Here is a 25,736-nt window from a genome sequence, read left to right as displayed (position 1 = left end):
ACATGGCGCCATTCGCAGCAAGCAGTTGTCAGTTTTTATAAAAATATTAAGTTTTTAGTGCAATTTACCTTGAAATGGATAATAAAAAAAGCCCCATAAGAAGGGCCAAACGTTCTGCTAAAGTTTTAGAAGATAATTTCTGGGATTGCAGTGTGTGTACTTTTAGAAACACAGCCGAAGCTTTCAAATGTTTAATGTGTGATGTTAGGAAAGGAACTTCAACAAGAAAACCTAGAATTAATCCGCAATTAGTGGCCCAACAGGTAGCCAGCCAATTCTTGCCAGCAACAAGCAACCAGAAAAAGGAGAAAAAAGACAAGAAATCTATGAAAAAACGTCGCCATCCGCCCAGGTTGAAAAACATCGATAGGAGCAGTGCCCAAACAAGGGAGGTTACAGTAAACAGTGTTACCGTTGTAATTACAGAATATAAACCAAAAATTAAAACTTCAGAAACAATTTCGAGTAGTAGTTCATCGGATCACGGATCCCAATCCGAATCTAGTATGGACGCACGGTGAATTTTATAAAAAAAAAACTGCACTCATCTATGCAGTCCATGTTATAGGGTGCAGTGACTCTTTGTGCCGAGGACAATGACTTGTGACGTCAGGTAATGCGTTTGAGGATCTTTATTTATAATTTATTTGTTTTGTACAAAATTGACCACTTATTGTTAGTACGCAGAGAAAATAATTTTCCTCTTAGACTAATGTTACAATTTTTTATCCTATAATGAATCATTTAAATCCTTGCTGTAGGTACTGCAAAAAGTTCTTATATATACAGCTAATATAAGTTAAAGTGAACATATAACAACCCCTTAAACCACAGTCTTACCCTAATTGCATTATTACATAATTCATTTGGCCTTTCATGTGCCTGGATATGCCTCCAATTCATTATAATTATTGTGTATTTAAATGACAACACTCATGTATATCGTTCCTCCCATTTTCTTAATTTATTTGTCTTCTGTTTAGTATCAGTTTGGCCATCCAGTAGGTCTTAATGGATATTCCATTAGAAGCTAGGGATTTGTTTATCTACTGGTTCTCTTTTATATTCAATCTTTCCTTCAATACTGAGCTGTAGCAGGTTGCATTTTTGATTTCCTGTACATTTGAACTATTTAATGTTTTTATCCTTAACATGTTGATTAGTCTTTATTTTTTCTCATTCTTTGGAGTACTTCAATATTCGTTGTGTGACTGATCCATTATATTACCAGTATTTGTAAATGATACTACAATTCAAATACCATCAATTCTTTTTTAAAGTTTTTATCATCATCCATGCCTCAAATACCATTGAAAACATAGCCTAGCTCTTAAGTACTCTAGACTAGCTCCAAAGTAAAACTTTTGTTTTCATTCCTAATGTTCCAAATGTTTCATTCCGAAATTCTTTATAAATTCTTACTATTCTGGTACATCAGACTTTATAGATCTTCTTCGCTATCTGTCAACATCACTGTCATTTATAAACCTGCACATTCTTGTGTTTCTTCCAAATTTTACATTTGCTTCAACTTTTTGGTACTTAAAATGTTAATGGTATATATGAAAGAGTTTGTATCATATACATGTCTCCAAAATGTTCTTGTATTTTGTTGACCCAAGCCAAATTTTTATATTTTCAAAAAACTCTTATCTGTCACCTGAAATGGATAGAAGGATATAAGTACAAGATAAAATATATTGGTATTACTGTTTGTTTTTCAATATCATTAATCACACTAGGAATTTTGAAGTATCTCTTCCCTTAATCTTGATAATACTATTATGATTATGCTTTCTGATCCACTGCCTTATATTTCTACTTTTAGGTAGGTAAATTTGGAAATATAAACATCTCCCTTATTCCTATGAACTGATAATATTCACTATTCAGTCACTAGTGTAGACATACAAACTTTTTAAAATCCTGAGTGTATTCATTGTCTGATTCATTTGTTTCTTATAGACTCCATAAAAGTCTATTTTAAATAAGCAGAAGGGCCGATAAGACTTTTATTTTAGAAGAAATTGAACCACTTCCTTTCTTATCATAATTTGGAAATTTATAAATTATTTGCTGAATCTGGGTCAATCCTATAGTTTTCTTTAAAATATGTACTTATTCCATTTATAAATATTTTATATACCTAATTTAACTACTTTTTAGATAGTTTTAACAAAGCTACATAAAAACTACTTTCTGCGGAAATACATTGACATGTATTCCTAAAATGCAGATTCCACAGAAGAGAAATTTTAGACTATTTTAGTGTGGAACATAGAATATTACACTCTTTGGTAGTACTAAACCTCTGTTACCTTCCAATCAATAACAATAAAATATCTGCTTGTTCATTGAGAAATTAAATGTCTATTTTCTATGAATTTACCAGAAATTCCATAGATTTCTTTATATTCATATATTCTTATCTAATGTTCAGTCAGTTGCTTCAAATCCTCTAACCATTGTGATATCAGTCTACCAATGCTGCTTTATCTTGTGTTAGTCCTCATTTTAGCAATGTGTTATTCATTGTAGTTTTTCAGGGTATTCTGATAGTTATCCTTGACTTAAACCAAATAAAAGGTCTGTTCCCATTAAAAATGTACTATTTAAGCTGCTTCACTCTTAGACATTATGGTGGCTCCATCTGTTTTACTGAATGATATGTGTCCAATTGCTCCTACAAACAGTAAAACAAAAAACGTTTTTTTAATAACCAAATTGTAAATTTGACCATTACAGCTCCTATTAATCATTAGGAATTAATTTTGTGTTATGTATATTATATGAAAGTATAGACTTAATTATACACAATAGATCTATCTCTTTCTTCAATCCTGATCCCTGGAGGGAGTATAGTGATCATCGTGATGTAGTGTACTGTCTGTCTCCAAAGATCTCTGTCTTTGGTCATTTCTTTTAACCCATGGATAGGTCTTTTGCATATTCTTGTATTCATGTGATCGATCCATCCTGTTGGGGATCTTTCTTGTCATCTTCAGCCTTCTACCTTTCCTTTGGATAATAAGTCTTTCCATGTTTTCTGTGTCTGCTCTCATAACATGTCACTCTCATAAGTATTTTAATTGTTGGAGATAGACTTTGCCAGATAGCTGTTTGCTGACTTTTAGTTCGTTTAAAATTGAAATATTTGTCCTGTGGTTGGTCCACATAATTTGTAACACTCTTTTCCAACAGAACATTTCAGTGGCATCTATCATTCTTCTTTCTGTTTGTCGTAGAGTCAACACAACAAATATATGCAGTCAAAAATTAGGTTTATCACAACTAGTTGTTCTATTCCTTAGTTGTGTGTTTATAATATCTAGATTCTTTTCCATTTTTTATTGGTTAAAATGAGATTTTTGTGTCTGGATATAAAAAATTTCTTAGCTGTATGATTAAGTCCACATCTGTTCCGTTTTTTGTTAGGTTGATAGATATGGGCATCAAGTATTGGCTATTTATTTAGGATCTGTCATAGTGTTTGTATATGTGCCATAATTCTAATATCTACACCAAATAAATCTATAGTTATTTACTGGATAATTTGAAGATTAAATGTTTGCATACCTCCATTGGTGTGACAATCTCAATTAACTGTACAATAGTATACTGTATTTGGTATTGAGATAAAATTATAAAATATAATTATGTGTTAATGCAAAACATTTACAAAATGGATGAAATATTTTAATAATTTTCTATACTTAGACATTTAAACATGAAAAATGTCTGAATACAATAGGAATATGTTTCTACCTATCACTTGAGCCTAAACGAACTTTAATATTCTGTTATTTGCCATCTTGCCAAAAACATATTTTAGAAATTGATGTTTGTAATTGACAATAGTTCTTTTTTTACTGTATTATCTTCAAACAGTTGTTCTTTCTCTGAAAGCCACTGAATTATTTTGATTTTTTTACAAGCAGTTGTAAGTAATGTTTTAGACCTTGAATAATATGGTGCATTGTTTAAAATTATTAAGAAATCTACTGGAATTAGCTTTTATATGTTTTTTAAAATTATCTTCAGAAACTTCAGCATGCATGTTTATGAATCATTGTTGTAAATTGACTAAAATTTTAGTATTCACCATTTAAAAAGCCATCTACTCTATGGATATGGGTAAACAGTAATATTTTGTCTTTATCCCAGGATGCTTTGATTCCCCTCTAGATAATCCATCTGAAAACATATGTTAAAACAATGATTACACTTTTATCTAGTCATATCTTTTCAACAGTATAACTTTTATTTATATAATACTCGAAACAACAATAGAAAACTTCCTTCTTTAGAACAAAAGACAACATTATAAAAGGATGAAGTTCTTCCATTAACATTTTCTGTATTATTATTGGTACATTTAAATATAGAGCAATGTTAAATAAATCAATATTTGTTTTGTGCTTCTAATTGTTAAAAACAACTTACCAAACAAAATATTTGTTTCAGTAATATCACATTCTTCTGTATTTTTTATTGCTTGATTTGTTGTAAGCATACTAAAATGCCAAGGTCAAGGAATTATAAAAAGAAATGAATGTCATTACCACAGTTAACTTATTTATGATCAAAAACATAAAACAAGTTATATGACAATAAAATCACATAGTTGATGTGAGGAATTTCTGTTAAACTTACAGTACCTACCTGAATAAAACTGCTGTAAACATTGTCTATGCATCTTTGTTGTCAGTCAGTCACAAGGGAAATTATACAGAAAGGATTTTATTATGATTTTCAAGGAACATTGTTTCTATGTAGTAGTAAAGTATTTAAAACAGGTACTAAATATGAGGAGACTATGGAGATGAATTTATATGACATCAAAATATTTTCTTATTATTTTTATCCGTTTTTACTGCGAGATACGAAGTTTTGTATACATAGTTGACAATATATATGTATGAAGGGTGTTTTTTTAGAGGTAAAGATATGTAAATTGGTAACACTTTTTTAACTGTTGGCCATTTTGACAGCTGTCAAATGATTTATGTTAAGTTTGGTTTGGCATTTCAGCATGAGTAGACTTGACGTCTGAACAACGCTTCCAAATTGTTCAACTTTTTTTTGAAATACTTACCGCGCATTACGTCCATTTTATGGTCAAATAATAGTCCATCAGAGCAAGTATTTCGATTAACCATGGAACGTTTTGTAACACGTTTACTCTAAGTGATAATATGCATCCACAGACATGTCGTACAGAAAAAGTTGTTGCTGCTGTAGAGTGTAGCATACAGGAAGACCAGAATTAGTCTATTTGCCATCGTGCACAGCGATTGGATACGCGCCAATCGATTTTATGGAAGATTTTGCGGAAAGATCTTGATTTGCATGCTTACAAAATGCTCTCATGTGCGTTGGCATGAGTGCCAACTCATACAAGAAGTCAAGGTACATAATCACCTAGTTAGGCGTAGATTCGTAGATTTGGTGAGTGGGTCCAAAAGAAGATTGCCGTTGATTCCGATTTTCATACGTGAATTTTGTTTAGCGATGAAGCTCACTTTTGGTTGAATGACTACGTCAACAAACAAAACTGCCCCATTTGGCGTTAAGATAATCCTTAAATGTATGTTGAGAAACCATTACGTCCAGAAAAACTGACTGTTTGGTGTGCTTTATGGTCTGGTGGAATCAAAACGGCGCAACATGTCACGGCAGCTCGGATAAACTCATTTTCATGTCAATTGATAAAAATCATCTTTGTTTTATTCCATTTAAAAGTTCTCTATACCTCTAAAAAACACTTAATAAGGTTTGTTTGAACACACAATTTTTTATGGCCCAGAAATCGTCACGAAACTGTTTGTACCATTTTGTATGCGCATGTTTATAATTTATATCGCCCGATGAGACAACAATTCGACAACATTCGATGTTGGAACGATTATCTGACAGCTGACATCATTTGATGACAACTTATAGTTTCACGAAGTCAATTTCTTATTATGATATTTGCAGGTTAGGACATGGCTAAAGATATATATTATAAATATACTTATGTTCTAGAAATACTCTTAACTTATATTAGCTGTCTCCTTCGTCGTTAGTCATCTTATAAAATTATAAATAACGAGCAACTAACTATATAAATAGCAAATCTAGAAGCACGTGAATATGTAATAATCTAACTTCTGTTTTCTGAAGAAAATTTCAGTTTTAATATAAAATCTTAAGTGTTTGGGTAAATGATTGTATAATCGAAGCCCAACATGGGCCATCGCAGTCCAACAAGTACTTGCATTTGCCCGATTACTGAAATGATCGTCACGAAACAGCCACTAGACCAGGGGTTCCCAAACTTTTTTGTACCACGCCCCCTTTTGTTGAAATGGAAGTTTCTCGCGCCCCACCCCTTAACAATAAATTGTATGGGCCTAGGAATAAAACAAAAACAAATAAGTGTTACATAGAAAACAAAACATTTATTTATACTGCCATAAGACACAATATCAGTGTTTATAAAATACAAAAATTATTAATAAAAGAAATATAGATTAGGTTGATGTGCTTGTATTTTCTTTACTAATATGCCTATTAGTGGCTGAGTTTTAGTTAGTGCACAACGTCACTAGCAGCATTAAGTTTATTCCGATACTTTTTTTACTTAATTGCCACGAGTGTTGAAAATGCTTTTTCGCACAAATAGGTGCTTGAAAAAGGCAAATATAAACGAAGAGCTTCCCGTGATACACTAGGATACACTTTGAAATATTTTAACCAAAATGAAGGTTTGTCCATTATATCAAAGTTGTATTTGGAAGAGGAATCATGTTTTATTTGCAAAGCATCTTCTTGAGGTGATTCAGGCAGGGAGTCTATGTTGACATGGAATGGGTGAATTGACATTCTGACAATACTATCGTCATAAGTATTTGGGAAGTATTTCTGGAATTCTTCAATTAGGCTCTCCAAATGGTTTGATATTTGGATTTTCAAACTTGATCCTTCATAAATGTCCTTGAAGCGTGTTTTTTCTGAGATTGGCTCTACTTTAGGGAAACTCGAATAATTGCAGATGTCTGACATATTACTCCAATATTACTTGGTACAATGTTTTTTGAAGGTCACGCTTAGTTCATTTTGCCTTTGCTGTTCCAAGAAGGTGATTACTTCATCTTGAAGGTCAAATAATCTTGTAAACATGTTTCCTTTTGAGAGCCATCGTACTTTTGTATGAAATAGCAGTGCTTTGTGATCACCCCCTAAATCTTTACAAAGAGTTTTAAACAGACGAATATTCAACGCACTGTTTTTGTTATGTAATTCACAACTTTAAGACAGCATTCAGTTCATTTGAAAATGTTTTTACTGCCAAGGCTTGTCGATGTATACCAGTCACATCAGCATTTTTCTCTCTTACTAATTGTACAAATCATGATCGAGAATCAAGCAGTGAAGCAGCGCCATTCGTACATACACCGATCAGTTTTTGCCAAGAGAGTACATGTTTGTCAAAAAAGTCGGACACTACTTCCATAACATCAATAGCTTTTGTTGTGGTCTCCAACTCTGTAGAAAAGAGTAGCTCGTCTTTCATTCTTTCGTTTTCAATATACCGAACATAAACAATTCACTGAGACCATTGTTAAAGACTTGGATGGACGATCATCTTTTTGTTGGAACTTTTTTTGTTTACTGCTCAGGAAAGTGACCATTACGTGACGGTTTTTCGTTGTGTTGGAACAGAGTTTCTCTTTCTTTAGCTAGGAGGTGAGTGGGGAGCCTAGCCGTTATGATTTGTAGGTAGGCAGTCGTAAAAGTAGTCTGGTACACGCTTACTACCTTTAGGAGGGACTTTCTTTGTGCCTTTGTAAGCAGTTCTTTATATTTAGCCATTCTCAAGGCTTAGTACCAGATGGAGGTGCCGCATAAGAAGGTAGAATATAGAGCCTGAAGGTACATTATTATTTTGAGGGCACTTGGGTCCCCAATATTTGGGATAATTTTTATTAACGCCACGGTTCTCTCTTATGCTCTATGGACTACTTTCATCAGGTGCTTTGTAAATCTTAGACCTGTTTCTAGTTGGATACCCAAATATTTAGCCCAGTACATAGGCTTTATCCTTGTACTACATATTACAACTGTCAAATTTGGATAAGAGGGCTTTTAAAAATAAGAATTTTTGTTTTTTCTCTGTTGCCTACTCTAGCACTTGTTTCACCATCCATTTGTTGACTTTTCTACAGTCCACAACTTCAAATTGTTGTTACATTGAATGTATAGCCAGATCGTCTGTGTATGCATTAGCTTTGGTCTCTGCTCTATAGTGGATTTCTAGTTTTTCATTATATAAAACGTTCCAAAGCATTGGTCATAGTAAGGATCCTTGCGGTAGACCTGCTGATATTTTAAGGTTCTTCACGTTCAGGCTGTTTAGAAGGTAGATCGGCCTGTAAGAATTTGCAGTTTCGGGCTCTTTGCCCGGTTTTAGTATTAACGTCAGTCTTGCCTATTTAATCCCTTGGGGAAACATTTGCTCCTGGAGTAGTTCATTGAAGATCCTCCGGACCATCGCAGGATTTTTCTTACTTTAGGTTGTTATTGCTATTTCTTCAGCCGAAAAATAGCCAGGTTGGCGTTATTTTGAGTGAACTGTTGCGGAGGCTTAACAGGAAATAAGGTATTAGCTATTTCAATTTCCTTCCGTGTTTGTACAAAAAAGCTGTATGGAATCTTTGTGCTTAATGTTTTTGTTACAATACTATCATCTTCTAGGTGCATAGGTTCTCCGAGCAAGCATGCTTCGCCCGTTTAATTTCTCCCAGCCGTTTGCGTCCACTGCTGGACATTAGTAGGTCTGCTCCAATCTCGATGGCTTTTGCGCATATTAGTTGGGATGCAATTTTGGCCTTCCCGATCTTAACTTGGAGTATCTTTAATCTTTTTCTGCCTTGTGCATCCATTTCGAAGTCTTATTTTATTGAGGTCTTAGGAACTAGCGGGTAGGGAGAGGGGGATGGCTAACTTAGACGAGGGATAATAAAGCAGACGGTGGCGAAGGAGTTTCTTCGGGCCAATGAAAGGAGGAGCTATTTTAGTTTATAACTAACTTTACCTATTTTCTATTCTTGGTACTGGTAATAGGAAGTAAGACTGTTTTGTAATTATTATTTATAATATTACCGTTAAAATATGTAACATACGAGATTTTGTTTAAATGATTTTGAAAATTATCATTTTCTTATTTTAACATTTGTATATAAACCTAAATTTTCTCTGCGTATTAATCCATTATGTATATCGTGAAAAATAATTCTAACTAGTTTTTAATAACAATACGAAACAATTGCCTTGTATTATTATTTATTGCAACAAATTTAATATTTAAGTGGGTAATGCCCATAAATTATTTTATTTATTTCAGGGGCTTCGATATGTTGATAATTGTATAGATATTCCTAATTGCCACTGCCTGTAAAAACCAAAAGTTGTTCAATACTTTTTCTAATTGTATTTTCAGACGGTTATTCACTAGGGTAGTATACAGTGATGAGTGCCTTAAGAACCGGCAAAATAACGCAAAAGATAGCAGACATAATACGTTGTGAAATAAAAAGAGATGAAAGTAGTAGAGGTGGGAAATTATCGATAGAAACCTCTAATTTACATTACATTATATTAGGACTATCGATAGTTTCCCACATTTAGACGTTAGCTTATGAGCTAGTTGACTTCAGTCATAATATTACAAGTATGACGTCGAACATTAACATTTTTTTAATTTCGCATAAAGTAAAAATTGATTGAAGGCAATAAAGCAAATGTAAATAAACAGTTTAATTAGTAGTAATTTGATAACTAATTCTGTGTTGACGAATACAGAATAACAAGCTATGATAATTCTGTATTGAGAAGAGTGTATGCGACGTCTCAAATCATAGTTTATTATTGATCAATACTTTAATTTTGGATAAAAAAATATTCCTACTTAAACTGTCTTTACTTACATTACGTGATACGTATTACTATGACTGAAGTCAACCAGCTCATAAGCTAACGTATAAAGGCGGGAAATTTTCGATAATTCTAATGTAATGTAAAGTAAATTATAGGTTTATATCGATAATTTCTCACCTCTACTACTTTCATATCTTTTTATTTCACAACGTATTATGTTTTCTATCTTTTGCGTTATTTTGTCGGTTCTTAGGGCACTCATCTCTGTATATTACACTAAGCTCGTGCACACTGTTGCTGTAACTTTGCCGTTCCTGGTGAGTATCCGTATTAAAGAATCAAATACCATGGTTTGCTAACTGAATCGTTCCAGCTTCCGTCTGTCATGCTAAATAATTTTCTTTGGAATGAAGTGTTATATAGCCCGAATATAATTTGTACAGGTGAAATTTTTAGGTAAAAAGTTATATTTCATTCTTTATGGGTTTTTACAGTCATATCTAGCTATCAGTTCGATTCCTAGAATTTAATTAGAGAGAATAGATGCTTTAATTGTAATTCATAAGATGAGGTAAGGTTTGCAATGATTCGCAAGGTTTTTTTTATTTAATTTGTAACCATTTTTATGAATAATATGCCAAAGGATAAAATTTTTATCATATCCTTACTATAATAGAAGCCGCAGTTAGAATGCAGTGTTGATCCTAGGGCGCGCAGCGATGCCGCTCATGTCGGCACAGTGGTAGGTGTGTGGTATTTTGGCGACAGACTGAGAAATCAGGACCGTATGCGCTTCGTTTTAATAATCGAGTTACATATACACCGTACACCGGTTCAATATCTTCTTACAAATTGTCCACCGCAAACATTTTGCCATTGCTCTTTAGATATGCGTTGGTAAGCTTCTTTTATCAACCGTTCTACCGTTTTTTCTTTAAAATCGACGTTGTTTGATGCCACATACCTTTTCACTTCACTCCACACCATCTCAATCCGGTTCAGCCCGCAATGGTAAGGCGGCAGTCTTAAAATCTTAACGCCATATTTTTCCGCAATTGTTGCAATTTTGTATTTGTCGTAATATTCTCTAAATGCGACCGCAGTATCCACTAATTCACTTTTTAGGTAGTCTTTCTCGAAGAAAATGTTCTTTTCGATTAGCCAATCCTTGATTTGCATTTTGTTCGACAATTTTTTCGGGAAATCAAATTTGCGGGAGTGGTATGGCGCGTTATCCAAAACGACAACGTTTTCTTTGTCTTTAGGCAAGTTTGGAAATAACGTCTTCTCAAACCATTCTTCATATAGATCCCCGTCCATTTTGTCGTGGTAATCAGCGGTTCTCTTCTTGGGCAAGAAAGTTAATTAGGCCCATGCCACAAAACCAGTTTCGCTTCCTGCATGAAGAATAACAAACCGAGGACTTCTTTGGGTTGGAGTTTTCAGTCCAGTAGAGATCCTTCTTCCTCAATGTTTTTATTTGTCTGAGGTACTAGTGTGTCCAGGATATATCTTTTCTTTCCGTCATTATTGAATCTCGACCTGTTTTACCATATTCAAAACCCATATCATTGATTAGCCTACGAAATGTGGTTTTTGAAAAAGCTGGTAGGTCCTCATGGTCCTTCACTCTGTTCATTAAGCCGTCCATGGTTGGTGGTAGGTTTTCTTAAAAAAAATCATGGTCAATTTTTCTTATTCGAGATTTCACTCCCTCATCGTAAGTATTCTCACGTGAATTGGACTGGAAACTGTCTTTCTTTCTTTTTTTTTATACCGGGTTCAGTTTGCCTTACTGGGTCTCTGGAATGTCATAAATTTTGCGAACACTCACACCGCATATTTTCGAAATTTTTTCCACAGTAATAGTGACCATTTTTTAAGTTCAGATAGCTAAAATACCAATAATACTAATATACCAGAAAAATGGTAAATCTGGCAACATTGCAAACATCAAATTTGAAACTCCATATTGCAGCATAGGCGTGTTCCGGTTTTTTGTTAAATTGGGGCTATCAATTTAAGAGATAATTAGACGTTTTCAGACGTTACTAACTACTACTAAACTAAGGTTGAGTTGAAATTGGTTTTTACTTTATTATTATTATTTTGATACATATCTATGGTATTATTCAACAAAAAGGTTAGAAATAATGAATTTTGTTTATTAAATTTCAAACAGACGAGAAAAATTTTGGTTGATTAAGAAATCGAACTGATGGCGAGAAATTATAACGTATTCGAGATTTTTGGTAATTTTTAATCATTGTGGAAAGATAGTAGTTGTTTTCCTGAATTTATATTGTATATTTGACTGAATATTTTTCAATTTTTTTAGAATAATTTGTTATACCTATTGAATTAAAATTTATAAATTTTTGTTGTAATTATGATAGTTCCGTACTGATGCATATTCGTTAAATTAATTTTAAAGTAAATAAAAATCGTACTAGATCACCCTCTGAGGTAAATGTGTATTTTATTGCTATGCTGAAGGTAAATACAAAAAAAATTATGTACCAAAAAAAATTTCTTGTTTAAAAAAAAAACAATTAGACGCTTTTGGTTTGTGTACATAATAACCTTGAGTAGTCTCCATGGTTCTGTTTAATTACACAGACTGAAACTACTGTTGTATCAAAAACGTAATCAAAATTTTGATTCCGTAATACATATACAAGATTGATTAGTTAACTTGTGGAAGACTCCGAAGGAAAGTTGATTGATAAAAGATTTTATTCTATATTATAGTCTTAACCACTGCCTAACGCACGATCATTAGTAGACTTCGGCAAATATGCAAATAAAAATGTAGAAAATATGCGCATAAATATGCACGTGTTTACCCGAAAATATGCAAATATTTTACAAAATATGCATACAAATAAATAAAAAAATCGTAAAATAGTAACAATTTTATTTAAAAAAAAAAGTGTACATAACTAAATATTTCCTACTATTCATTAAGATTTACATTTATTTTAAGTAACTACATCATTTTTAAGTATGAATAAACTTATTTAGAATTATGGTAACAATAGATGACCAAGTGGTGTTCAAAATTTTCTAACAAAAACTTGTGGCTTCTGTCTGAGTACATATATTTATATATGGAAAAACTTCGTTCAACATCAACTGATGTAACGGGAGCATTTTTCAAACTAACCAAAACATTTGGTTCTAAATTAATTGTTTCCGAAATATTTCCAGCTAGAACACTGACTACTTCAGAAAGAATATGGTAATCTTTATTTTTTTCCATAGTAGCTTCAAATTTTTCTAAAATATCTTTTCCAATATTACCTTTAACGTTCCGACAACATGACGCAAATTCTTTTATTAATGCTGTACTTTCGAACAATGACAGTTTTGGTGATTCTAACTGAGTAATTGTTTTTTGAACAAAACTAAAATTTGATTTTATAAATGAAAGTTCTTGTTGAAGCAAGTTACTCTGAAAAGTTTGTTTAGAATCCAAAAGAGATTGGGAACTTTCATCTGTTAACGTATCAATTATGTTCTTTATTTTAACAAAATGATCTGCATAAAAATTAGCTGCTTCTAACCATGTTCCCCATCGCGTTAAAATAGGTTGTGGTGGAAGAGGAATGTTAGGTAGCATTTCTTTATAAAGTTGAATTCTTATTTCCTCGTATTTCCTCTGCAACTCTGCTTAATCCATGCGCTACACAAGTAACATGTATTAAATCTGGGAAAAATATTTTTAAATTTTGTCCTGCTTTCACCATATAAGGAGCAGCATCCGATAAAATAAGCAGTAATTTATTAGAAGGAATAGTTGTCGGAAGAAAAAAAGTTGCTAATGTTTCTTGTATAAAACGCGAAATTGTTAAAGCATTTGTTTTCTCAAGTTGCTGGCATGAAATAAGATGAGATTTGGGTAAGGTATCTTCTTTAAGAACACCAATCAATAAATGAGCAATATACTTTCCTGAGGAATCAGTGGTTTCGTCTACAGATATGTAAAAATAATTATCTGCAATTTCTTCCTTAATATTAATTAACACCGACGAGTATAGCCCGTTCACATTATTTCTTCTTAGAGACCGATCACTTGGAACATTAAGTTTGCAATATTTTTTTAGAAACGAACTAAAATTTACATTTGCTAATTTTGAAAGCGGTATGTTTGCAGACACTAATGCGCGACACAAGTCTTCATTAAAAGTTTCTTGCTCATCTAATTTTTTTGAAGTAGATTGGAAACATTTAGCCATTGAAGTTTGATGTTTTCCTCCTATTTTTTCTTTTTTTGCAATGTGTGAAGCAGTTCTCACATGTTGGTCTATCTGAAATTTCTTCTCACATGCTATCATCTATAAATAAAAATAAAAACCTTTATTTTAACCCAACCTTTAAAATATAAAAATATACAAGGTGTTTTTGGTTAATCAAATAACTGGTTTGGAAAAAAAAACACTCGCTAAGTGTTTTAAATGCAGTATTAATCCACAAATTAGTTTTTGTTACTAACCATTAGTACATCATATAACTTATTTTAAAATTCAACAAAAGTTTTTTTTTGTTAATTCAATTACAATAAAAATAATTGTGTTTTAGAATAGCTGACTTCATAAAAAAAAGTAAAGGTGAAAAATTTTTCTAAATACGTTTATTGGTTTTAAAGTTATTGTTGTTATTAACTAAAAGAATTTAATTTTTTTTAATTTTAACACCCTGTATCTCGAAAAGTAAATAAGTTTGACCCCTCATTAACTATATCGTTTTGTTCAATTTTTCGAGAAGTATCTACAGTCAAACGTTGTAAGTGTCATTTGGAAACACCCTGTATGTATGAAATATTAGATGTTTAATAGAAAATATTAGATACTTACAATTTTGCCACAGACTGAACAGTAGATTTTTCCCATATCCATAGACAGCTCTTTATAAGGTTTAATCCAAGTTGAAGCACTGGTTGTTTTAGGCATTATAAAATCACAATCTTCCTTTTTGTTACGCACAACGAGTGTTTACGCTTTAAATATCAAAACAAAAATGATTTACAAATCTGAGCATCAAATTAGAAATGTTTAGGTACCTAATTCAATAAACTGGGAGATTTTGGAAAATCCCTAAATTAGGAACAAAACTATTAGCCGTTTACCTGCTGTTAAGATACAATAAATTGTAGATAGATTTGATCATAAAATGCAAATGAGCGAACCCTTAGCGATTATCCAATAACTGAATGCCTCAGTGACCGAGACTTTCTAAGAATGTTGAGGGCTACTTAAATTGAAGTTCTTTGAAATTGTAAATGTTTTGTACCTGTAGAGATTACGTACTTAGATCATTTCTTGATTAAAATGACTACAAAATTTTATACAAGAATTGAAATAAATTGGTATGTTTAAAAATTTTCAAATACAGTATAAAAATCTGAACTTTTATGCACTTTATGCAAACTTTTATACAAATATGCCAAAATATGAAATATTTGCATAAAATATGCACAATATGCAAAATATGCAATATGCATATTTGCCGAAGTCTAATCATTAGTAATCAGTGAATCAGTAATTATTGTATTGGTGTCTAATTTCAACCAAAAAATTTCCTAACTTAGTTATTTTTGAAAAGAAAAAATAAAAATGTGATCATTAACATCTATTACCATAATTACGCATAAATATCTAAAATCAAAAAGAGAAAAGAAGCAAGAATGGATGACAAATAAAATATTGCAGATGATGGAAGAGTGAAAAAAATTAAAAGGTAGAAATGACAACGAATACAAAAAGTTGCATGAGACTATACTAAAGAAGATAAAAGGAGCAAAAGAAGCATGGCTGACGGAGAAATGTACGGAAGCTGAAACACTACAACGCAAACATGACGATTGCCATATGCACAAAAAAATTAAAGAGGTACAGAATATCAAAAAACAACGCAATACAGGCATAGTTGTAGACATTGAAGACCAGATTTTGACTACCATTGAAGATAATTGCGAAGATGGAAAGAATATATGCAAGAATTATTCGAAGATGCAGCACGAAGTCGCATTGAAATAAACAATCCCTATGGCCCAGAAATAACAAACGAGCACACCAAATCACAGCTCTTACGAAGCTTTTTAACAACATCTTCGAGACTGGTTACTTACCAAAAGACTGGCTACTATCAATATTCATTCCACTTCCTAAAATACCAAACGCTAGAAAATGTGAAGAATATAGATTAATTAGTTTGATGAGCCATGTACTTAAAGTACTCCTTACTATCATTCACTCGCGCATATTCACCAAATTAGAAGAACACCTGAGTGAAGTTCAATTTGGATTCAGAGCAGGACTCGTAACGAGGGAAGCACTGTTTAGTTTGCAAGTTCTAATACAGAGAGCCAGGGATGGCAACTGTGATGTGTATGCATGTTTCATTGATTTCGAGAAGGCATTTGATAAAGTCCCACATGGGAAACTAATCGATATCCTAAAAACATCAGAACTCGATGGTAAGGACATACAACTGATCTCAAACTTAGGAAGATTCTCTGCAACTTATCTTTAAGTATCAATATGCGCAAAAGAATTCTTAGATGTTACGTTTTTAGATATGCTACTCTCCTCTACGGAGTAGAAAGCTGGAGCCTTACAGAAGATGCCATAAAACGATTAGAGGCATTTGAAATGTGGTGCTACCGACGTATGTTGAGGGTCTCATCTATACACCACACAAGTAACATAACTATTCTGCAGAGGCTAAGAAAAGACAAAGAAATTATTAACACCATAAAAACAGAAAATTGGCTTACTTGGGCCACATCATGCGTAATGATAAATACCGACTTTATAGTTGATTCTACAAGGTAAGATTGAGGGTAAGAGAGGCCCTGGACGTAGACGTATATCCTGGTGGACTGGTCTAACGTCAACTGATCTATTCGAGCTGCTGTGAATAGAATAAGATGGGTCAATGTGGTCGCCAACATCTCTAGAAGATAGGCACATTTAGAAGAAGATCATTAACATATATTACATTGGTATCGAGTAGGCCATGTTCCGAAATTGTTTGTTTCTTAAGTTCTGTCTGCAACTGCAATAAGACTGTGGAAGTAATGTTGACCTCGTATCGATCTTATCTTTCTCGTTCTTCTCGTATGATCTTTCTTAAGCATCTACGTTAGATATAGCGATCGTGTGCCTTCCAAGATCTGTTGATTGATATCTGCTGAAAGGTTTTTGTATTTTGTAGTGTTGAATGCCACCTTCTCAGACTTTCCAGTAACTTTTCAGAATATCCTGTAAAGTTTCTACTACTGGACCTGATGATGAATATATATGTATATATTTTGAAAACCTCGAAACTGGTGCTCCCTTGTTATGAACAATAAAAAATTAGGACTAGGGACCGTTTGAGGGAAATTTCTGTAACTCGGAACAAAAAACTCCCTATTACTAACTCTCCCACCCGAAACTGATGGCCAGTAGAGGGGATTGCTTATACCGACAATCACTCTGTGAAATTTTCGCCTAGCCTAACGTATTTAGCCTGGAGGCCAATGCAGTTGCTCAGGGTGTGACACGTGGAGCATAAGGATCAGTTATCAAGAACGATCTCCTCTATGACGTTCCTATAAAACCTGCTAAGTCTATAACACAACACTATAAAGTATATAAACACAACAATCCAAATTTTTGACTCATCTCCAAAGAATTTTCTTTGATACGACTTTCTTGTATGTGGGCGCTTAGAATGACGCCAACAATAGTCGGCCATCCTATGGCAAACACATCTTCCTCAATAAGGAGGACCATCTTCCTTTTAATGTCTTGACTGTATCTTTCTCTCTGTTCTTCACTTAAAGTCATCTAACATTTCTAGAAATCAATCTAAGTGGTTGTGGATATAGTGAACTGTAATGCTCACATTACAACCAAAAATTTTAAAATCAGAAAGCATATTTTCTACTAATTTTATGTAATTTTCTGCCTTATGATTTTCAAGAAAATTTTCAAGAACAAACAGACAAGCATTCAATTCAACTTCGTTCTTTGTGGTTATTATTGAAGATTGGTAACGTTAACTACTCACTAATAGTGAATATATTATGATCTTTTAACCAATGATCATGACAGTTGACAGTTCATGACGTGACATTTGACAGTTCATTTCCATTCTCTATTTTTTATATAATTTTTCTCATTTTGTACGTACCTTTCAAGATACAACAACAAAATTACTAAAAATGTCTTCCTTCGTCCCCTCATCTACTCATTGCATTATTACCATATCGTTTGGTCACTGAGAATTACTAACTTAGATTTTACCAAAACATAAGTTACAAAATACGGTGCTGATATTTTTCGTTAGAAACTCAACCTTAATATTTGTCTCACCCTACATATACAGTGGAACTTGGTCATAGCATCATTTTTAGGATTGGAGAAGTCCAAATTGCCGATTACATCAGCATTTTTTTGACTACTTTCAAATGCTCTTACAAAGCGGATGGCACTGATAAATGAAAAATCATAGAACTGTCAAGGTCACATAACTGTACACAGAAGGGATAATCGGGTTTTCTCACATTCTTGGAAGGAACAATGCTGCAAAGCCGGAAACGCATTTTTATTCTTAAAATAAAAAACGACAACCTACTGTAAAATTTTATAATGCTATAGACGAGGCTTACTTTATTTTTAGCCGATAAAACGATAAAAAGCTTCTTCTTTTGACTTGTCATAATTATTAAAAACACTTTATTTTCAGTGACCAAATCGTCTCGTACTCTCCGATCGTGTATTGTGCTTTTGCAATTAATCTTTCTTTTGTTAATCTTGAAAATAGTCAATATAAAAGTAGATATTTTTATAGACGAGCGGAATAAAGGATATCCGACAATTACTTCAGGAACAACTCTTTACTGTTTTCCATTTTAATATGAAGCTGTCCTGTCTTGGAGTATGGGATATCCTGTCTAAATGCTAATGTTTGGCAAAATATGTGCATAGATATTTCGGATTATGATATTTTGTTCGTATAAGTACTTATTGAAGATTTTAACCCAATTCGCAATTCCCATAATGAAAATCATATGAAAATAGAGGGTATTGAAGAGGTTACATTCATGTAAAGAAACGAATGGGTTTATAGTAGAATTTTGTTTTAACCAAAAGATTTCTGATCAATCAAATAAACAACTCTAATGAGTAGAAGTGGTAGAAAACTATTTTTTGAAGCCCCCCCCCACTTCCCACTTCATCGTTAATATAATATATTAATTGATTGTTATGTGGAATCTCTTATTGTTTTACTTTTTTTTTCATTTTTATTTATCGATCGCTAAATATTTTTTTGGTGTTCATTAAAAAATGTACAATTAAGTTTGATCTTGATCTGTTCTTCTTCTTTAACTCACGTGAGGAAAAATACTGCCTGTGTTTGGTTATAAGTCTTTTTACCAAACTGCCTTTTTTAGCTGCCACCAAGAAATCCTGAGCAGTTTCTTGCCCAATTTCACATAACCTAAATTATGGTTTATTCATCGTATCTATGTCACAGAGGTGTTCTCAGGTGTGCCAAATCAACATTTCTGTAACTTCTTTTAACTTTTATCTGCTGAGATCAAAAGCCTTCTGTGATTGTTGTTAGTAATTTTCTTCGTATTATTTTACCCCAGTATGGTGCTTAATTTTGTTTTAACTTATGTCCAGCCACTTTTGAATCAAATTTCTTTCAACACCTTTCAAGACGTAAACCATACCAAACGAGAGTCTGATAGTTTGCTACCTTAGATTCTCTCATGCTAGCACTTTTTTATCGGAAGCTGTCTGTTATTTACGTGTCCAATTCAAACAATTAAATCTTGCCCATCTAGAAAAGAGCGGTCTGAATGGCTGTGTCAGTTATGTGCAGGAGCAAGGTTTCTTTAACAGGGGACAACTAAATACATATCCTTGTACCATCCCACAGTCACACAGGTTATAGGAGTCATCAGGAAACAGTCATCATTTCTTTATATCGGTTTTACACTTGGACACTCCTTCACAAACGAAAGTTCCTCTTGAGGATTCAGATAGAAAGGAAGTAGCTTTTTTCCATTTGGTAAGACGAGTTCTTTCTGGTGTATCTTGTAGATGTATTCATCTGACCAGAAAACTTTTCCTCAATTTGAGTCTTCCTTTCCTTTACTTCTCTGCCCTAGAACACCTGGTTTTTGATCTTGTATTTTTTGATTAGCATATATCTGAGTCTCTTTAATTTTGATTTGTTTATTTTGGTTAAATATTTTTTCTCTGTAATTTCTAAATTTCATTTCTCTCGCACACACATGCGTTCGACCCAGTCCCTAGGAATATATGTGTATCATTGGACAGCGTGACACAGGTCACACTTCGATATGAAGTGGTGCCTATCTGATACCCCAAGCTATGCCACCACCCCTCCACAATGTGTGACTTACGATGGGGAGGCTTATGAACTGATCGTCACTTTGGATGCATTGGGTAATGAGACATCCTCTGTTTTTCATGATTGTGGCTAGGCCACCTAGCTGTAGGGGTAGCTCAAAAAACAGCTTGTATCCCTATGAAATAGGGATAAAAGCTGTTTTTTAGATAAAAAGGATAAAAAGAAACCTGATTATCACAAACGCTAAATATAATAACTGAGGAAAGACCGAAATCTCCCAAAATGATGTGAAAGAAGGAATAAACAAATTAAAAAACAGAAAGTCACCAGGAGAAGATCAAATACCAAATGAACCGTTAAAATATGGAGGTGATTACCTTGTACAACAACTGCAACTTCTTATTAATAAAATAATCACCACGAACAGAATACCAGATGAATGGAGGAGAGCGATCATGGTGATGTTGGAGATATGTTTGAAGATGATCTTCAAAAATGGAGATAAGAAAGACCCCAATAATTATTGAGCAATAAATCTATTAAATACAATACTCAAATTGACAACAAGAATAATAGCGACAAAAATAAACGAACGAATATCTCTGCAAGAGGAACAGTAAGGATTTCGGACAGGAAGATTATGCACGGATGCAGTTTTTGTAATAAGACAAATAAAAGAAAAGTCGCTGGAATACAACAAACCAGCACATATGTGTCTGATAGATTTGAAGAAAGCGTTTGATAGAGTGAGAATTCGGGACGCGATACATTTATTATATGAAAAGGGAATATCACTGGATTTATTAAAAACCATTGAGAATATATATAAAGATAACATAGCTATGGTAAGATGTAAAGGAAAACTATCGCAACCTATCAAATATGAAACTGGCATTAGACAAGGAGATTCGCTGAGCCCATTAATATTTAATCTGATAATGGATGAAATCATAAAGAAAGTTAAAAAAAGAAGAGGATATAGAATGGGAGAAAAGGAAATAAGGATAATATGCTACGCCGACGACGCCATAATAACAGCCGAAAATGAAGATGACCTACAAAGATTAATTAAAGAATTCGAAGAATCGGCGCTCATATACAACATGGAGATCTCAACAGAGAAAACTAAAGCGATAGTGATATCAAAGGAACCGAGACGATGTAAACTAGTCGTAAATAACAAAATAATAGAACAAGTGATGGAAACTGAATACTTGGGAATAAAACTGTCAAGCTACGGAAAAGTGGAAGAAGTGCAAAAACAAGTGAACATGGCAAACAGGATGTCTCAACAACACAATCTGGAGAAACAAATACCTCACAACGGAAACGAAAACCAGGATATATAAATCAAAAATAAGACCGATAATGACGTACACAGCGGAAACAAGAGCAGATACGGCGAAAACACAAAGACTACTGGAAACAACAGAAATGAAAGTCTTACGAAAAATAACAAACCAAACTCTAAGAGACAGAGTAAGAAGTGAGGAAATACGAGCGAGATGTGGTATAGAAGAAATAAATGCGTGGACCAAAAGAAGAAAACTGGAATGGAATCAACATATCGAAAGAATGACAGAAAATAGAATAGTACGAATAGCAAGAGACAAATCGCCAAATGGAAGATCATTGGGACGACCGAGGAAAAGATGGTCAGACAACGTCAATTGAGGCTAAAAACCGAAGTAAAACAGGCATTAAGCCTATTTATAAAGTAGAAAGAAGAAGAAAAAGAAGAAATAGGGATAAAATACATACTGTACATACTATAAATAAATAAAATATCATACCATTTATTTTAAATTATATCCAAAAGGATTAAACATTTCAGAACCTTTTCGGTCTTATCAGACCATCATCAGCGAGACCTAACAGTAAGTATTTCCACGCTAAAATAATTACTGTCAATTACATTTATTTATTATATTCTAATTCAACTATATTTATAATTATGTAAGTTTAGGGAAAGAAGATACAAAAGAATATATTATTTTTTTACGTAATTTTTAAATCTTTATATATAAAATTCACATTTACCACATTTACACAGAATAGTCTATTATGTGATAAATTGTATTACTGATTTTTTGGTCTAACTAGTACATAAACATGGGCTATGATTTGTAGCAACTTTACTTGGAAAATATGCCGAAATTGTTATAAGAGCACACTTCAGTTTAGGGTAGATTTTAAAGTTAAGGGTAAATAGAGATTAATTCCAAAATTTTATCAAAATCGATTCGTGGTGATGGAAATCGGAGGTTATACCATATTTTTTTACCGTGAAAAACGGGAGTATAGAGACCATTAAAATGTGTCAGAAAGATATACGAGCCCCTTCCCATATCAGTTGGAGGGTTTAGCGAATTTTTTTATTGCTGAAAAAAAAAGAAAAAACCATAAGGGTAATGTTTTTAATAAATATTAATAAAAATGTCATATTAATTAATATGGGAACTTATAGAAACATACAGAGTATAATTTGTTTATGGTAATCGACTTTAACTGCAAATTCCATAGGTGGTCCAACTGATATGGGAAGGAACTCGTACCTAGTTTCAATTGATTTATTTTATAAAATAATGGAGTTACTTACATCCTCAGTTCTACATTTTTTCGTGCCTTAAAATACTTATTTTGCCAAATATTATTGTAAATAGATATTTGCAACTCTCCTTAAGACTATTGGGTACAAATAATTCTTTGCCAATCACACCATAGGCTATTCTGCGTATAGTTTCGAGTTGGGCATGGGACATTAAAACAAATATAAAATAAATGCTCAAATAAATTCCTATTTTTCTTGAACAGATATATTTAAATGTACTGTAAATTTCAGAGAGTAAATTATAATCAATTTATTTGAGCTTAAACGTTTTGTGAATCGTGTTTAAAATAATAATTATATTTTTAAAGACTGGTTAAAGGGCGTGTAATCTTATAGCAACGCATCAAATGCATTTATATAGAACTATATAATTTTTGTAAAAAAATGTCGTTTCTCGTTCAGTGGCGGCTGGTGTGGTAAAATTTTGGGTAGGCCAAGCCAGCAAATTACATATAGCCATGTGTAATCAGTGGCGGATCCAGAGGGAGGGGTCACGGGGTCATGACCCCCCCCCCCCTTAAAAATATTTGAAAACCCACTTATCCTATTGGTGGTAAGACTAAAAGTGACCTTGCATCAGAGAAAAGTAATCAACCTCAAGATCCATGACCTCCCCAAAAAAAAATCTGTAGCCGCCAGTGTGTGTAATACATATTTTTTTTTTTGTGAGAGAGAATCTTTTTTTTTCGAAATTTACGATATTTTTAAAATTTATTTGGGCAACCGTGCACTTGTTTGCAATTGTGTTGTTTGTTTAAAAATATGTTACAATTATAGATTATTTTTTAAATTTTAAATTTAAATGAAAATTTATATTACAATTCGATAATTACGTTACAATTGACAACGATGATCGGCGTAGGCCCGATCGTCTGGTGCCTAAACAGCAAGCATAAACACGACAATATAAATCGTTCTCCGGCAAGCTGCTTAACTTCAAACGCTTTTTGTACGGGGATCTTATGTGAGCTGGGTCGGCCAGTTCCGATCGGGCCTATTAATGATATTTAAAATGCCTGAATACGATTCGATGCTTTCTGTGGTAATATAATAACATAGTTGTTTTAACGGACGCTAATGTATTAAGTGATTTAGTACATTTAAAAGTTATTTACATGCATTAACATAATTTTTGAATATATGTTTTTCAATTTTAAAGCTCTTAAAATTATTGGGTAGGCCCGGCCTATCCTGCCTACCCCCAAAAGCCGCCACTGTTCTCGTTGTTATCGAATGTTGTGAGATTGTGACTGTAATTTGATATATGGTATAAGTAAATAAATGGAGTTTTTTACATATATACTGTTTCATTATTAACTATCCTTAATGTAAATCTAAAAAAAATCGTTTCGAACAATGAGCAAGAAAGTACAAAAAATTATTTGGTTGAACTCTCAATAATGACCCAGGAACAACAGATACTTCCAAAAAGGATGTTCAACCAATATAAGGAAGAATCCTCAGTACCACATCAGGACAATAACCAACATAGAGGCGATTTCCGGACTCTCACCGAAAACAACGTGAAACTCAGGTAAATTTAGATGCAGGATGTTGAAATTTGTAAGATCATTATATCACCTAAAATTCCCAATACTTTTTGAGCGAGATATTATATATATATATATATACAGGGTGAGTCATGAGGAACTTTACATACTTCTACCATATGTAGAGTCCCTCAGGGAGCATATCATGTGGCCACTAAAAAATGTCAACTCCTCTTCTTTATTAATTAACAGGGTGATTTGTGTAATTGACCATTTATTTCATTTTACTGTAGTGTTTATACGGCTCATTTGAGTTTTTTTAATTTTTGCATGATACAGTACACTACTATCAAGCATTCGACTGGTATTAGCTAAACTAAATAATTCCAGGACTGGCTTTGGAAAAATTAATTTAGGGATTCGTATTAAATATTACGTATATTCGTATATATATTTTTTAAAATGCAATAAGTGATTTTCAAACTACATAAATAGCCAATGAAAACGACATATGCGACAATGTTGTCGCACTTTTATTAAATTTTTAGTGAACGATCAAATCTTACCAAAAATAGAACAACCATAATGAAGTATCAAATTATAAGGTAATTAATTTAAACAAATGTTATAAATTTCCTGAGTCACTGCACAACAAAAAACAGTAACTACTAACAATAACGAAGAACAATTTAAAAAAAACTAAAAATATGTTATGATAAACCCATAAATTAGAACTGGAAAAGATACAATAATGGTAACAAAATAAAAATATGTAATTCAAAATAGATTTTCGAAATGGAACCCTGCAGCCTGTACACATTTTTGTTGCCGAATTGTTAATTGACGTATTGAATTAGGGATATTCTGGGGATCGTTTCTAATAGTATTACAACAATGTATAATTCTATCAATTAATTGTTCTCGGTTATTAATATTCACTGCGTAAACTAGTTGCTTCAATCGTCCCCAAATATGGTAATCAACGGGATTGAAATCAGGGGATCTTGATGGCCACGAAATAGGACCTGCACGTCCTATCCACCTGTTGCCATAAACATTATTGAGATGTCACTGCCAGTAAAAAGTGTGGGGGTGCCCCATCATGCTGAAAATACATCCCTCGGATAGCAACGTTCGCGTTGGCAAGCAAATTCGGCAAAATATTTTGTAGAAAGTTCAAATAGACCTGCCCTGTTAAAGGACCATCAAAAAAGTGAGGACCTACTAATTGGTTATTTATGACACCAATCCACACGTTAACCGAAAACCTTAACTGAGAACCACGTTCTCGAATAGCATGGGGATTTTCTTCTGCCCACACATGTGAATTTCGTGAA

General features: G+C 32.9%; 1 protein-coding gene across 1 annotated transcript; it reads left to right on the top strand.

Moving 5' to 3' along the window:
• RYBP (ring and YY1 binding protein) lies at positions 1-24,207 on the top strand. Its single transcript, XM_072542368.1, has one exon. The coding sequence runs from the start codon at positions 75-77 to the stop codon at positions 519-521; it is 447 nt and encodes a 148-aa protein (XP_072398469.1). The 5' UTR covers positions 1-74; the 3' UTR covers positions 522-24,207.
• Positions 24,208-25,736: the final 1,529 nt, after the last annotated feature.

This window comes from Diabrotica undecimpunctata, chromosome 8, assembly GCF_040954645.1.
Source record: "Diabrotica undecimpunctata isolate CICGRU chromosome 8, icDiaUnde3, whole genome shotgun sequence".
NCBI lineage: Eukaryota > Metazoa > Arthropoda > Insecta > Coleoptera > Chrysomelidae > Diabrotica > Diabrotica undecimpunctata.
Note: the sequence above shows the minus strand (reverse complement) of the source record. Positions and strands in the feature narration are given on the sequence as shown.